The sequence below is a fragment of the Euleptes europaea genome, chromosome 1, assembly GCF_029931775.1.
Source record: "Euleptes europaea isolate rEulEur1 chromosome 1, rEulEur1.hap1, whole genome shotgun sequence".
Lineage (NCBI taxonomy): Eukaryota > Metazoa > Chordata > Lepidosauria > Squamata > Sphaerodactylidae > Euleptes > Euleptes europaea.
Window position 1 is genome coordinate 176,695,936 of NC_079312.1, and position 15,664 is coordinate 176,711,599.

At 50.5% G+C, this 15,664-nt stretch overlaps 1 protein-coding gene across 1 annotated transcript in view; it reads right to left on the reverse strand.

Moving 5' to 3' along the window:
• HUWE1 (HECT, UBA and WWE domain containing E3 ubiquitin protein ligase 1) overlaps positions 1–15,664 on the reverse strand; it is a 141,855-nt gene that overhangs the window by 33,399 nt on the left and 92,792 nt on the right. Inside the window, exons 52-64 of the mRNA XM_056867056.1 lie at positions 14,873–15,021; positions 13,485–13,560; positions 12,030–12,128; positions 10,617–10,750; positions 9,259–9,430; positions 8,712–8,940; positions 7,905–8,083; positions 7,500–7,589; positions 6,578–6,729; positions 5,449–5,494; positions 3,691–3,972; positions 1,117–1,378; positions 78–211 (exon numbers count right to left, since the gene is read on the reverse strand). Of these exons, the coding sequence (XP_056723034.1) occupies positions 78–211; positions 1,117–1,378; positions 3,691–3,972; positions 5,449–5,494; positions 6,578–6,729; positions 7,500–7,589; positions 7,905–8,083; positions 8,712–8,940; positions 9,259–9,430; positions 10,617–10,750; positions 12,030–12,128; positions 13,485–13,560; positions 14,873–15,021 (2,004 nt within the window). The remainder of the gene's footprint in view (positions 1–77; positions 212–1,116; positions 1,379–3,690; positions 3,973–5,448; positions 5,495–6,577; positions 6,730–7,499; positions 7,590–7,904; positions 8,084–8,711; positions 8,941–9,258; positions 9,431–10,616; positions 10,751–12,029; positions 12,129–13,484; positions 13,561–14,872; positions 15,022–15,664) is intronic.

The window sequence follows — 15,664 nt, forward strand, 5'->3', positions numbered from 1 at the left end:
TGCAAGCAGAGCTTGGGTTGCAGTACTGCAGCTTACCGCTCTGCGCTACGGTTAAAGTCAGCCCTTTTAGCATTTACCTGCCAAGGGGTCTTCCTCCTCACTGCTGGTGGAGGGCAGCGGCTCTTCCAAGATGCCCCGGGAGTCAGCTCCTGAGATGGCCCCGGCCGAGTCCCTGGTGGAAGAGCTCTCGGATGAGGAGGCAGGCGGGGAGCTGGGGAGCAAGAAGCGGCAGCTTAAATTCAGTTCAGTTCAGTTACCTTTACTGGCATATCCAACATTCATCCAAGTACAGTAAGGACATAACATAACTTATTAAAAGGAAGAGCGAATTGCCATCACACACCAACAAAAAAATTAGCCATAATTTCTATGATTTTAGGGTCCTGGTTATTAAGAAGGGTGAGAACCTTTGAACAGTTAGAAAGTCCTCCAACTGAATCAAACTAGTATTTAAGAGTTTTAATCGTAATCTGTGATACAAAGGGCAGCAAAGGAGAACATTGAATAGTTTCCGTCTCTTCCATAGAGCAAGGACACAGCCTATCGGGAAGGGGGAGACCAGTATTACGGCCAAGCTTAAATTCACACCGTTGCGGTGGACAGCTCACCAGCTGGGCGAGCCTGCTCTTTGGTTCTTACCCAGCCTGCAGGGAGGGCCGTATCTGCGGCTGTGCTCCAACTCGCACGAACACATGAATATTTACTATATTTTACATGTATATTTTATTATATTCAATATATCTACTATATTAATTATATTTGTTTTAATCTTAACTTATTTTTGAACACATGAAGCTGCCTTATACTGAATCAGATCCTCGGTCCATCAAAGTCAGTATCATCTACTCAGACTGGCAGCGGCTCTCCAGGGCCTCGGGCAGAGGTCTTTCACATCACCTACTTCCCTGGTCCCTTTAACTGGAGATGCCAGAGATTGAACCTGGGACCTTCTTGAATGCCAAGCAGATGCTCTACCATTGAGCTACGGCCATACCCCCTTTTTCATTTGTTGCTGCGATTAATATCAGAGGGAAGAGTGACCGCTAGGCTAGGGCTTCTCGAGTTGCTAGAGCGACTTCTGGGGATTTCAGAGCCGCTCTCTTCGTTGGTTCTTACCCGTCCTCCACCTGCTGGCCAGGGTCCGGCTGGCCCTCCCGAAGGGCCTGGGCATTGGAGCCTTGCTGGGCCACCTCAGCAGCGGCTGCGACAGGCCCTGCGCCCCCCGCCTGCTCCGCGCCACTGGCCCCACCACCTTCCCCGCCGCCTTCTTCCAGGTTGCAAGAGGCAAGGCTGCTGGTGTCCATGGGGGAGCCCTCCAGCTGGCTGCTGACGGCCGTCAGGGCGTCAGAATCTTCGGCCCTCTCAGGGGACAGGGAAGCTGAGGGGACAGGAAATGATGTTAGAGGGAGGAGCCTACACAGAGCAGGGAGGAGCCTGGTTTTTCTGATGCACGAGTTCGCATGGAAGCATGCCCAAATACCTTTCTGGCTTAGGGTTGCCAGGTTCCCCCCTCCCGATCAGCGGGAGGTTTTAGGGGGCGGGGCTGAAGCAGCTGCAGGCCTGCGATGACAGCACTTACCGTTTTACTTCCGGAAGTGCCGCATCGCCGCAGCTGATTTAACACTCAGCCCCCCTATATTTTTGGGGTTTGAAAAGGTAAAGGTCCCCTGTGCAAGCACCGGGTCATTCCTGACCCATGGGGTGACATCACATCCGGACGTTTTCTGGGCAGACTTTGTTTAGGGGGTGCTTTGCTAGTGCCTTCCCCAGTCTTCCCTTTACTCCCAGCAAGCCGGGTCCTCATTTTATCTTTTTTTTAAAATAATTTTTTTGTTTTTCTTCATTTAATATATCCATAAAAACAATATAATAATAAATTAGAAATACTATTTGTTTTTCTCTTTAACAATCAAATGACTTCCCCCGCTCTCTCTTCCGTCTAAAATTAAATTGCATAATCTTTTGCTAATGGAACTAATTCCAATATTATTTTAATTAATCTGTTCTTGTTGTATCCAACATTATAAAATCAATACCTAATATAAAAATTAATACAAAGTATGAATAAGGGATTAGATCAATGAGTATCCTTTAAATGGTACCGTTAAAAAATAATTTTCACAGTACATTCTCCAAGCCTCCCATTCCCCCCAAAATTGTTCATTATCATTCTGATTTATCAAAGCTTCGGGTCCTCATTTTATCGACCTCGGAAGGATGGAAGGCTGACTCAGCCTTGAGACGGCTACCTGAAACCGACTTCCGCTGGGATCGAACTCAGGTCGTGAGAAGAGCTTGGACTGCAGTACTGCAGCTTACCACTCTGCACCATGGGGCGCCATGGAGGTTTGAGTGCCCAAAAATTTGGGGGCTTTGAGTGCAACCAGAAGTGCCATCAGAGCGCACACGCGCACAGAGCCACAGTCCTGGAACGGCTGGGTGGATTGCCGGGCAATTGCCTGCCAATACCACCCACTTGGCAACCCTATTCTGGCTTGTTTGGTTTTTTAGACACCCTCAGCGGCAGAAGACACTGATTGAGACTTGAATCAAAAATCTACTGTCAGCCAAGACTGAGACCGTTAGGCTGAGCAGGGCCCTTTTCAACGCAAGCTCCTTTTCTGGGTTACAACATCATATACAGAGCCAGTGTGGTACCCTGATTGGAGTGTCTGCCTAAGATCTGGGAGACCCAGGTTCGAATCCGCACTCTGCTGTGGAAGCTCGCTGGGTGACCTTGGGCCAGACACATGGACTCAGTTTAGCCTACCTCACAGGGGCGGTTGTGAGGATAAAATGGAAGAGAGGAGGAGGATGGAAGCCACTTTGGATCCCCTCTGGAGAGAAAAGTAAAGGTAAAGGTCCCCTGTGCAAGTACCGGGTCATTCCTGACCCATGGGGTGATGTCACATCGCAACGTTTACTAGGCAGACTTTGTTCACAGGGTTGTTTGCCAGTGCCTTCCCCAGTCAGGGCATAAATGAAATACAATAAATCATACAGAACCAGAGAAATTGCCTGTTAATACTGTCAAGAAGAAGAGTTGGTTTTTTGGGGTCGACTTTCTCTACCACTTAAGGGACAATCAAACTGGCTTACAATCGCCTTCCCTTCCCCTCCCCACAACAGACACCCTTCCCCTCCCCACAACAGACACCCTGGGAGGTAGGTGGGGTTGAGAGAGCTGTGACTAGCCCAAGCTCACCCAGCTGGCTTTGTGTGTAGGAGCCGGGAAACAAATCCAGTTCACCGGATAAGCCTCCGCCACTCATGTGGGGGAGCAGGGAATCAAACCCGGTTCTCCAGATCAGAGTCCACCGCTCCAAACCACCGCTCTTAACCACTACACCACGCTGGTCAAGAGAGAACATTGAGCTGAACAGACTAGACCGACCGAACACATTGTGTTTTTTTCACAAGCCTCAAAATTTCAATTTAAATCTCTACAAGGAGACTGTCCTTTAAAATCTGGGCTAGATTTCGAAGGCCAAGACATAGCAGTTGTCACCGGCGGTTAATATTTAGCTCATCTTGCATGGTTTTGGTTAACGCGAAGGTGCGTCTTCACACTATTGCTGGCTTCTACGCAAGGTTTGGAAAAGGTCGGAAAAGTCCGAACAAGAACCAGCTGGCACACGGTTGGACGTGGGGCGTCCCGCCTGCTGGAGGGTGAAGCCCGAGGCCACTTACTGATGGTGGGGGCGGGCGAAAGCTCCATCTGCGTGGCCTCAGCATCTGCGCTCGGCCTTCCGGGGCCCGAGTCCTCCTGCTCCACGGGCATCAGCAGCTGCCCGGAAGCCTGGGCACCGGACTGCCCCACCAGCTCAGAGGGGAGCTCTCCTGCCCCCGTCGCTGCAGCCACCTGCTGCTGCTGCGGGCTCTCCAGCGTAACCAGAGTCTGTTTGGGGCCGACTGAGGCGTCTTCGGTGGCAGCCGGGGCCGCAGGATAGCCATCCGGGTGGGCGGCACCATCTGGGGGGGCAAGAGAGGGAGGGAGGGCGTTGAAACCCCTCAGTTGCCGAGCGGCAGAAGGGGTTCCGAGCCAGGGCCTTGGGTTCACCCTGTCAGCAGAACAGTTATGTTTGCCCCCCGCCCAGTTAAGTTCAGAGCTGGCCACATGAAGAACCCCCTCCAATCCTAACCCCCTCCCCCCAATTCTGGGCATTTCACTCCACCCAGGGAAAGTAGTAAGTTGTATAGTTATCTCCGATTTGGGGCACAAATCCCTACCCCACAACAATACAACTTACTACCTCACCCCAGCGGGAGCAATGGCAACAAACCCCACCCCCTTTCTCCAGAGGTCTCCGACTTGATCCAGATTGCCCAGCTGGGGAAGACTGAGCCAGGGAAATTGTCACCGCTGTTCAAGTCCAGCTCCCTTCCTACCTTCACTGCCTGAACTTTGGAGGGCGGACAGATCTACACATAAACACACAAAACTGCCTTATACTGAATTGGCCCCTTGGTCCACCAAAGTCAGTATTATCTACTCAGACCGGCAGTGGCTCTCTAGGGTCTCAGGCGGAGGTCTTTTCACATCACCTACCTGCCTAGTCCCTTTAACTGGAGATGCCGGAGACTGAACCTAGGATCTTCTGCATGGCAAGCAGATGCTCTACCACTGAGCTACAGCCCTTCCCCAACACACGAAGCTGCCTTATACTGAATCAGACCTTTGGTCCATCAAATTCAGTATTGTCTACTCAGACCGGCAGCGGTTTTCCACGGTCTCAGGCAGGGGACTTTCACATCACCTACTTGCCTAAACCCTTTAACTGGAGATGCCAGGGATTGAACCTGGGGCCTTCTGCATGCCAAGCAGATGCTCGACCACTGAGCCACAGCCCCACCCCAGTCCTAGGACATGTTCATGCCATAAGAGTATAGGAGCTCTGATGCTGTGGAGTGGTGGGGCTTCTCTCACTGCAGAGTAATTCGGCTAAAATTTGCAGGGCCCAGCCGTCAGAGTAAGTTGAGATGAGTAACCCACTCAGGATTCCTTCCTTTGCTGACTGAGAACACCCAAGTTGGCAAACCTCCCTCCAGCCAGAGAACTTAGGAACCCTGCTTGTCCAATCCTATGATTTCCCAACAACAACAACCCCCCAAACGTCTTCCACATCTATAGATGGAAACAAGCAACTCTCTCATATCCTGACTCAGGGGCTTTGATTTCCAAGTTCCATTCCCGACTCTGTGACCTTTTCTCCAGATGTTGCCTCGCAGAGGTTTCTCTCCTCTTCTTCCAGATAGGCAGTGCCGGTGTGACGAACCAGGAATTCCCACAGGAAAGACAGTAGACTGTATAGTTATCTCCAAGACCGGGTATGACCCTAAAACTATACAATCTACTACCTCATCCCAGGAGGTCCAAGAGCAGCATCTACACCTGCTAGGGTGGGGGAAGAAGATGCCAAACAGATATCCAAGCAAGTGATGAGTTACCTGGGAGGTTTTGCTCAGCAGAACTGTTTGACTGGGGTACCGGCCCCTGCAGAGAAGAGGAACAAAAATCAGAGTGTCCCCCGACTAGCCCCCGACTCAGGCCCGAGCTTAGCTGAAGGCCCAGCTCAGCAGCCAAGCAAGCCTTTCACCTCCAGGACAGGGAAAGGACGAAGAGTAAAGCAGGCCTGCTGAACAGTGAAACCTTCCGCCATTTCTATCTGCGGCTCTGCAACTCTCCTTCCGCTGCCTGTTCATTGTCAGGCCCTACAACTTCGTCAAGCAAGCATCCCGTAACATTCTGAAACAACAGGAGCAACGTCTGCTCCCGAGGGCCAGGCCAGAATCTGGGCGTAGAAGGGGCGGCCAGAAGCTAGCGAGATCTCCCCCCCACACACATACCTGAACCTGGCACCTCTGGCCAGGTTTCTCCCAACAGCAGGAGAGAAACTTTCCCCTCCAATCTATCTCTGCTTGCAGAACAAGGATGCCTGTGCTCCGCGGGCAAGTGAGGCAGGACAAGACAGTGTACGCATGAACACATGAACACACGAAGCTGCCTTATACTGATTCAGACCTCTGGTCCATCAAAGTCAGTACTGTCTACTCAGACCGGCAGCGGCTCTCCAGGGTCTCAAGGAGAGGTCTTTCCCATCACCTACTTGCCTAGTCCCTTTAACTGGAGATGTCGGGGATTGAACCTGGGACCTTCTGCATGCCAAGCAGATGCTCTACCACTGAGCCACAGCCCTTCTCCATAGCCCTCCAGGGTCTCAGGCCGAGGTCTTTCCCATCACCTACTCGCCTAGTCCCTTTAACTGGAGATGCCGGGGATTGAACCTGGGACCTTCTGCATGCCGAGCAGATGCTCTACTACTGAGCCACGGCCCCTCCCCATACACCACTGGACCTCCGGCCACCCCAAATCTGGCCGATTAGCCAAATTCAAACTGCCCAGGTGGCACCTAAGCAAAAAGTGTTTCCCACCCCTGCTCTAGAAGACTTGAGTTCAAGGGCTTCTCTGGCGGTATTTTATTACGAGTCATGGATTCTTGGGTTTCCTATCCGCACATATTTACAGCTCCCCAAGGAATTGTGAGACGCTTGCTGAGGCTCAAGATGAGCTCCAAACCTGGGCATTCTGCTCCTTGTCCTCCGCCTCCTTGGCCTTGTCTGCCCCCTTTGCCTCTTCCTCGGCCAGCTGCTTGCGCCTCTTCTCTCTGCGTTCCTCTAGCTCCTCATCCCTCAGGGCTTCCAGGTGATTGATGATGGGGACTTTCACCACTGGGCAGAGAAAACAGAGTCACAGAGTTGGAAGGGACCACCAGGGTCATCTAGTCCGAGCCACTGCACAATGCAGGAAATTCACAACGACCTCCTCCCCACACCCCCGGTGACCTCCTCCTCCATGCCCAGAAGATGGCCAAGGTGCCCTCCCTCTCATGAGCTGCATAAGGTCATAGAATCAGCATTGCTGACAGATGGCCATCTAGCCTCTTCTTAAAAACCTCCAGGGAAGGAGAGCTCCCCACCTCCCGAGGAAGCCTGTTCCACTGAGGAACCGCTCTAACTGTTAGAAAATTCTTCCTAATGTCTATACGGAAACTCTTTTGATTTAATTTCAACCCACTGGTTCTGGTTCGACCTTCTGGGGCAGCAGAAACCAACTTGGCACCCTCCTCCATATGACAGCCCTTCAAGTACTTGAAGATGGTTATCATATCCCCTTTCAGTCTACTCCTCTCCAGGCTAAACATACCCAGCTCCTTCAACCTTTCGTCATAGGACTTGGTCTCCAGACCCCTCACCATCTTTGATGCCCTCCCCTGGACACGTTCCAGCTTGTCTACATCTTTCTTAAATTGCAGTGCCCGAAACGGAACACAGTAGGTGAGGTCTAACCAGAGCAAAGCGATACCATCACTTCGTGTGATCTGGACACTATACTTCTGTTGATAACAGCCCAAGATCACAAAGGCACAGGTTATCAAGTTATCAAAAGCACAGAAAAAGGCTGTGCCAACTGAAGGAAGGGCAGAAATAGATTGGCTTACCTGAAACACAGTCGTGCATGCTCTCTGCGTCCAGTACTTTGCATTCTTCTGTCCAGCGGGTCAGGGCTGTGGGGATGCTCGATAAGGTCCCTAAGAAGGAAGACAGAGACAGGGGCACGGTTGGATGAGCCCATACAACATCCCAAAATCTTGCCACTAATACACACTGCTAGGCACTGACCACGCCAGTTAGAAAAGAGAACCAAACTGAATGTCATTAACAGGGACAGCATTCGGAGGAAAACAAATCGGCCCAGTAATTCCTTCCAAACTTTTCTGCTGACAGTGATTTTTCAAGTGCCGTTTCTTTTTTTGGAGGAGGGTGAAAGGGTCGCGGGCGATACCGTTCTGCCCCCAAGGTCTACTGGGGCTCCTGCCAGTGCCTCCCGCCCCATGAGGACTTGCCTGCCTGGCTGGTGGCCGTGCTCTGGTCGTGGAAGAAGTCGTCCAGCAGCTCGTCGTCGGAGCGAGCAATGATGTGCACGTCGTCGTTGCCGACCAGGAGGCGGGCTCGGCCGCGGCTCTGCAGCGGGAGGCTGCTGCTGAGCTGGAGGATATCTGCGGCCGCCGAAGGGCCCAGCAGCCTAGACAGACAGGATGCGAGCAGTGGAAAACTGCATCAGGACACCTTATCCCCCCCAAAAAAAACCAGCAGCTGTGAGAGCACAGAATGTCCTCTTTGTGAAACCTTCAATATGACTCTCAGTCGAAAGCATGAGAGGGTCGGTCTATCTGCAGGGTCCCATCTGGGTATCCTGGACCTTCGGCCTTTAATAGCTACCTATGAAAATGCTTAGCAATACTCAGAACTGGGGGACTCCACTTTAGTTTAATTTAATTAAGCATGGTGTGGTGGTTAAGAGCGGTGGTTTGGAGCTCTCTCAGCCCCACCCACCTCACAGGGTGTCTGTTGTGGGGAGGGGAAGGGAAGGTGATTGTAAGCCGTTTTGAGTCTCCCTTATGTGGTAGAGAAAGTCGGCATATAAAAACCATCTCTTTTTCTTCCTCTAATTCTGAACTATAAGGGCTGCAGAATATTTGGGAGGTAAAAGGAATTTCCACCTTAGCCTGGCTTTAGCTTCTGTGTGCAACGTTTTTGCTCTTAGGTTTAAGACACTTGAATTATTTTACAATATTCTATGATTGTCTTGGCAGCACTTAATGGTGCGATCTTTTTGCTGTCTCTCCTGAGAACAAGAATCCATGCCTCACCTCTGTAAGATGAGAGGTGGGTTGGGCTGCCGGGTGCCAGGATAATGCACATGGATAGTGTGGCCTGTGTTCGCCGTCAGCTGCCGAAGCGTCCTCTGGCTGCGGCCAATGCCCTGCGCCAACCGGGTAGTAGAGGAGCCGCTGCCCAAGGTCAGGGAGCTGTGGTCCGCGTGCCGTACCATGAGTGGGTGAGTGGCAGGAATGTTGCCAGGCGAAGGGGGAATATCCGCTGCGGAGAGAGAGAGAAGTTAGCAGACCGAGATGGGGCTTGCGGGGATGCAGAGTACAGATCGCAGCAATGAACGAGACAAAACTAAGCGACCCAGGGCTGAAGCGGGGCCACGATCACGAAAAGCAAAGCCAGGATTTACCCAGAGAAATACTGTGAGCAAAGCGTTATTCTGCAGTTAACAGAACTCAGAAACCCAGCCTCCTAATCGACGTATGTTTGGGAAAAAGAGCCCAGCCTCCTGTTTCCAGCCCAGGCAGCATTACACGTAAGATGCCACACCCGTGTCCTAGGACTCCCAGATTTCAGAGTTCTTACTGGCACTGGAGAACATGTTGTCAAACTCTATGATGAGGTCATCTTCGCGGTCAAAGCGCTCAAAACGCACCAGTGGGGAGGCATTCATGTCAGGGTAATCTTCGTCTAATTCCATCTCGGAGCCATCGTCGTCATCTTCCTCCTCTTCTCCTTCCTCACCTTCTTCATCATCCTAGAGACAGTGGCCCAAGGGTCAGGAATTCAGAGCCCTGAACTCTGCTGACTCCCCTCGTGTCATTCTCTCTCTCTCTCTCTCTCTGCCTACTGCCAGGGATTGAATCAAGGTACGTTTAGCCTGAAGAGGAGAAGACTGAGAGGGGATATGATAACCATCTTCAAGTACATGAAGGGCTGTCATATAGAGGAGGGTGCCGAGTTGTTTTCTGTTGCCCCAGAAAGTCGGACCAGAACCAACAGGTTGAAATTAAATCAAAAGAGTTTCCGTCTAGACCAGTGGTTCCCAAAGTGAGCAGTACCACCCCCCTGGGGGGCGGTGGGATTACCTAGGGGGGCACTAAGAGGCAAGGGGGAAACAGGGAGGCGCTAGAGGTGGGCCCCTTCAACTGTGTTGTTCGCTAATTTACAATAGATCAAGCTATGAAATTTGTTGGAAACTATCAGAATTTTTTCCCAGACTTTGAAGAGCTGGTACCACTGGATCAAATTCATCAGTTTAGTTGAATAAATTTCAACTAAAAAGTTTTAATTTGATTTTGCAATTAAGATTACAGTTTAGAAATTTTATTGTTATTATCTTCTGTAGTGCTTCATGCAAACCCCTATTTTGAATAATGCTTTTCATAGGACAGGGTAGGGGGCACTGGGGTTGAGTTTGTGGAACCAAGGGGGCAGTGGCCCGAAAAGTTTGGGAACAACTGGTCTAGACATTAGGAAGAATTTTCTAACAGAGCAGTTCCTCGGTGGAACAGGCTTCCTTGGGAGGTGGTGGGCTCTCCTTCCCTGAAGGTTTTGAAGCAGAGGTTAGATAGCCATCTGTCAGCAATGCCGATTCTGTGACCTTAGGCACATCATGAGAGGGAGGGCATCTTGGCCATCTTCTGGACATGGAATAGGGGTCACTGGGGGTGTGGGGGGGGAGGTCATTGTGAATTTTCTGCATTGTGAAGGGGGTTGGACTAGATGACCCTGGTGGTTCCTTCCAGCGCCATGATTCTATGATTCTACAAAGGAAAATTCTGACCTTCAGCAAGCACAAATCAAACCCAGACAATCCAAGGTTCCTTGTCCCAAAGGCTACCGTCACCCAGAAAGTAACTGCCGTCCCGAATGCTAATCACTCCCATGCTACTGTGCACCAGGCTTTCCCACTGCACTTCTCTTCCCTCCAGTGTCTTTACCTGGTCATCTTCATCTTCCTCCTCCTCCTCCTCCTCCTCATCCTGACTGTCGTCTTCATCCTCGTTGCTGCCACTGCTATCTTCCTCCTGGGTGTGTTCCTCTTCATCCTCGGGATCCAAGATGTTCATAGAATCTGCAGCAGGATTTGGAGGGGTGCGGGTCAGGTGAGCAGGCAACTGAGAGTTAAAGCCAAGCCAAGATCCTTCCCTGCTTTCTTCTGAGCAAGACTTCCCCCACCACCACCACATTCCACATGGGGGAAGCCAGAGGCAACCGAGCCCCAGAAATCGGAACCTCCCTCTTTTGAGGGAGGCCCAGGCCCGTATAATCTTTGGTAGGCTTCTGCACCACCCTTCCTCTATTAAGGCTCACTAAAGACACTTTTCCTAGGGCAGGGGTCCCTAAATTGAACCTAAGGGAGTTTTGTGACAAGGTAGGGGAGCCCCACAATAAAAGGACTCTGACGGGGGGCAGCAACTGCAAAACAGTAGGGAAACGGACAAAACAATAAGAGGTTCCAAGCCAAGCTTCCTCCAATGTCGGGAGGCAGCTCTTTCCAAGGATGCTCCCCGCAGACAAAACGGTATCTGCTAAAGCACCTCGTACTCCAGTGAAGTGGTGGAAAGGTAGGACTGACGGGTAAGGACTGAGGGGCTGTGGCTCAGTGATGGAGCATCTGTTTGGCATGCAGAAGGTCCCAAGTTCATCCCCGGCATCTCCAGTTAAAGTGACTAGGCAGGTAGGTGATGTGAAAGACCCGACTGAGACCCTGGAGAGCCGCTGCCGGTCTGAGTAAAAAATACTGACTGATGGACCAGCAGCGGCTCTCCAGGGTATCGGGCAGGGGTTTAACTAGAGATGCCAGGAATTGAACCTGGGACCTTCTGCATGCCAAGCAGATGCTTTACCACTGAGCCACAGCCCCTCCCAAGGGAGGATGAAAGAGGAAGCGGTTTGCTAGGAAACACACTGATGGGCCCCCACGGGCACCACACTGGGGATCACTGCCCCAGAGACTCCATGCAACACCTTAGAGGCCAGGGGTCTTTCACCTTTTTGAGCCTGTGGGTACCTTTGGAATTCTGATACAGGGTGGTGGGCACAGCAACAAAATGGCTGCCGCAAGGGCGCAGTCACACATATGAGGAAGCTGAAGTGCCGCGGGAATAATTAAAAAACACATTAGGAATCAGGAATGAGGGAGAATAAAGCAAACACTGGTGGCAGCTGCCGTCAAAACAACATTACTTTTATCTGCATAGTCAACCAATTTTCCAGCGGCCAGGTAAGAGCCCACCTGACCCCACCCACTTTCCAGAAACACCCGATGGGTGCCAAGAAAGGTGTCGGTAGGCACCATGGCGCTCACGGGCACCCTGCTGGGGACTCCCCGGCCTTAGGCAATGCCTCACCTTCCCTGTTGGCCTGCAAGGTGGAAGCTTGGCTCAGATTGGAAGGCGCCTCGTCCATCAACACATCCTCCTGAGATTCGTCCTCTCCACTTCGGCCCACTGAAGGACAGAAGAGCATTACAAAGGCTTTAGTGAAACCGCGGGCAAACGACCTTCTCCCTTACAGGCTGCCCCCCACACCTGGATGTATCGGCTGTTCCTCTACAGGCACTCATCACGATTCCCGAAGAAACGGTGCTTTAGGACCAAGATAATACTTAAAAGATTTCTACCCGGCCTCTTGCATAAGCGCCTGAGATAGTTCAATACTGACAATATCAGAACCACAAAAACAGATTGAACAACAAAGAGGAAATACAACACTTCGGTCAACTGTCAGGATACAGAATAAATAAACAGAAAACAAAAATCTTCTTAGAACACCCGACCCCTAAAGAAGAAATGGAAATCGCGAAGACTTCGGGATGTAAGGTGACCAAAGACCCCATTAAATATTTAGGGATACAAATCCCAAAAAGGAGCAATGACCTCTAATATATTGAAGGCAATCAACAGGAAACCAAGCATTTAAGTATAAAATGAGGATTAGCACATAGTCTTGTAGTAAGAGTATATTAGTACAAGTTAAGAATGTAAATAAAATGTAACTAGCATTTATTTCTCCCTCCGGAGTTATGAGTAGGGTGGATCCCCTTTTTCTTTCCTTTTCCCCCTTTTCTTTTCTGTACCCCATATCTTTAAAAGCAAATTTAAAAAATATTTAAAAAATAATAGTCAGTTAACAGCAACATTAAAAGAAGTGCGAACCGTATCAGAGCACAATATACAAAGTGTTAATTAAAGCTGGCATATAGCACGTACACAAAACCCAACAGAACAACCCCCACCAATGAGCCAAGAACCAGAGTCGCCGCAAAAGTCTTTGCCTAAAGCGAAAGCACCTAAAGTTAGCAAGACCGTAGACTCGGCTTGAGTGGATAGATAGATAATTTATTTGGGGCACTTAGCCAGTCAAAACATGATAAAACGGAAAGCATGGACTAATAGATTCTTACAATCAAAGAATTACAGTCCGAGTCTGAAAACATTTTTAAAACAAACAAAAAAAGAATTACAGCTGGGACACATCTGTCAATTGAGCTGTTCTAAGGCGACAAATTTTCATTGCTGCTAAACAAAATTTCGCAACCTGAAGAGTGGTTGAAGGATCACCCCCTTGTAGGAGCATCTCAAACCTTTCACCTGCCCTGTCAGGTCTCAATCTCGATAAGAGGGGCTCAATAAACTTCGAACGGGGTAATGTATAGAAGACACAGCAGCTGAATGGCAGGTAAGTTCTACCTAGCGGCCAAGGTGGGATTTTGTTCTGGCGCGAAGGTGAACAAAGACTTTATCTCTCGGGCTTTACTCACGGGAAGGAAGGAACCGAACCCAGATGCTAGACCCGCCACTCACCGATTATGGTGCTATTCCCCGAGCCGCCATCTCGCTCCAACAACTCGTCTATCAGGTCCTCCAGCTCGTTTTCCACCTAACGAAGACAAGCAAACCCATGAGATCTGACACTTCGCTGTGAACAAAACCTGCGCCCAAAACTATGGTCACCTCCGATTCTGGCTCTATGTAAGCTCTAGTCCTGCGGCAAACCCATAAACAGATTCCAGCAGACAGCAAGTCCACGAAAGCAGTTTTATTGTTTAGATTCGACAGGCTACTGAAGCCATATTCAGAATGATACTAGTAAGGGGCTAAGGCAAGGCACCTGGCATATATGGGAAAGCAAAAGGAGAACACCAGTAACCCAGGCAACCCCCCTCCCAGAGGCAGGAAGGAGTACTTGGCATTTCTCACACTAAAGGAATCTATGAAGGAGTCTATGAAGTCTAAACACAGGCCACGGACTGGCCTTGGAGAGAACTGCAAAACAACACCTGGGAGCACAACCGTGAACTGACTTCATGGCCTGCTCCTGACACTCCACCCCAAGCGCCACAGTGTGAGCAGAGCAAGCAAGAAAAAATTATTTGAGCTTGCCCCAAATTAAGCAAGCGTGCTTAGATTTGTGAGTCATTTCAGAAGACAGTCTGGCCCAGCTTTTGCCCACGCTCCCCTTTGCGGGTGGGCCACGTGGGGCAAAACGAGCAGCAACAAAAGTCACCCCCCTGGTGCCCACAAGGCCCGCATCCGGCACACCTGTGTTCGTCATCCTATTTTGCCCACTGTATGCAGGCCCCAGGGCTAAATTTTTGGCAGGAATATTATCCGGTATCAATATACACTTGGATGCAGAGAAAATTATATTAGTTATCAGATATTGATGCATGTGCATCATACAGAGTCTCTTTGTTTGCTCTCGCGGCAAAGAAAATAAGGTCTAACGGGGTATCGGAATGAGCAGCTACTTTTCTTTTAAGTTGAAATGTTTTAGCTACAGTACTGCTGTCAAAAGCTCTGCCCACGACCTGAGTTCGATCCTGACAGAAGTCGGTGTCAGGTAGCTAGCTCGAGGTCGACTCAGCCTTCCATCCTTCCGAGGTCGTTAAATCGAGTACCCAGCTTGCTGGGGGTAAAGTGTAGATATAACTGGGGAAGGCACTGGCAAACCACCCAGTAAACAGAGTCTGCCTAGTAAACGTCGGGATGTGACGTCACCCCATGGGTCAGGAATGACCCGGTGCTTGCACGTGGGACTACCTTGACCTTTTATCAGCCATTTAATATTTTACTTGCTAACGTATTGTATTTGTATTTTATTTAGCAAATTGTGATGGCCAATGGCTATTTACAATAAAAAATTTCATTCACCTGTGCTTGCCCCCACACGCACACACACTGAAAGTCACCTGCATCTCTTGCGTGCTCAACACCTCAGGCTGCCCAGCAATCACCACAGCATCACTCTCCGCTTCACCGTCCATGATGTCGCCATCTGTTACCTCCGCCTGGGCAACATCGTGGTCTTCCTCGGGGGCCTCTGCTTCCCCACTTTCTCCTGCAAGTCACAAGGTCACGCCCCCCCTTATTTATAATCCCCCAAGACCGGGAGGACGGTGGAAGTGGACGGAAAAGTACGGAAGGGTTCACAGAGTCATAGTTGGAAGGGACCACCAGGGTAATCAAATCCGACCCCACGCAGAATACAGTAATAACACCCAAAAGACTGGGAGGATGCAGAGACTGGAGAGCAAAGTCAGGAAGGGTTCACAGAATCATAGTTGGAAGGGACCACCAGGGACATCTAGTCCAACCCCCAGCAGAATGCAGGAAATTAACAACTGCCTCCCCCCACAAACACCCCCAGTGACCCCTACTCCATGCCCAGAAGATGGCAACAAAACCCCTCCAAGATCCGTGGCCAATCTGGCCTGGAGGAAAATTGCCTCCTGACCCCAAAGTGGTGATCAGCATTTCCCTGGGCATGCAAGAAAGGGCCACGAGAGCCCAACACTGGCATAACCCTTCCTCCCTCCCTCTCATGATCTGCCTAAGTTCACAGAATCAGCCTTGCTGCCAGAAGGCCATCTAGCCTCTGCTTCAAAACCTCCAAAGGAGAGCTCGCCACCTCCTGAGGAAGCCTGTTCCGCTGAGGAACCACTCTGACTGTCAGGAAGTTCTTCCTATTGTTTAGCCAGAAA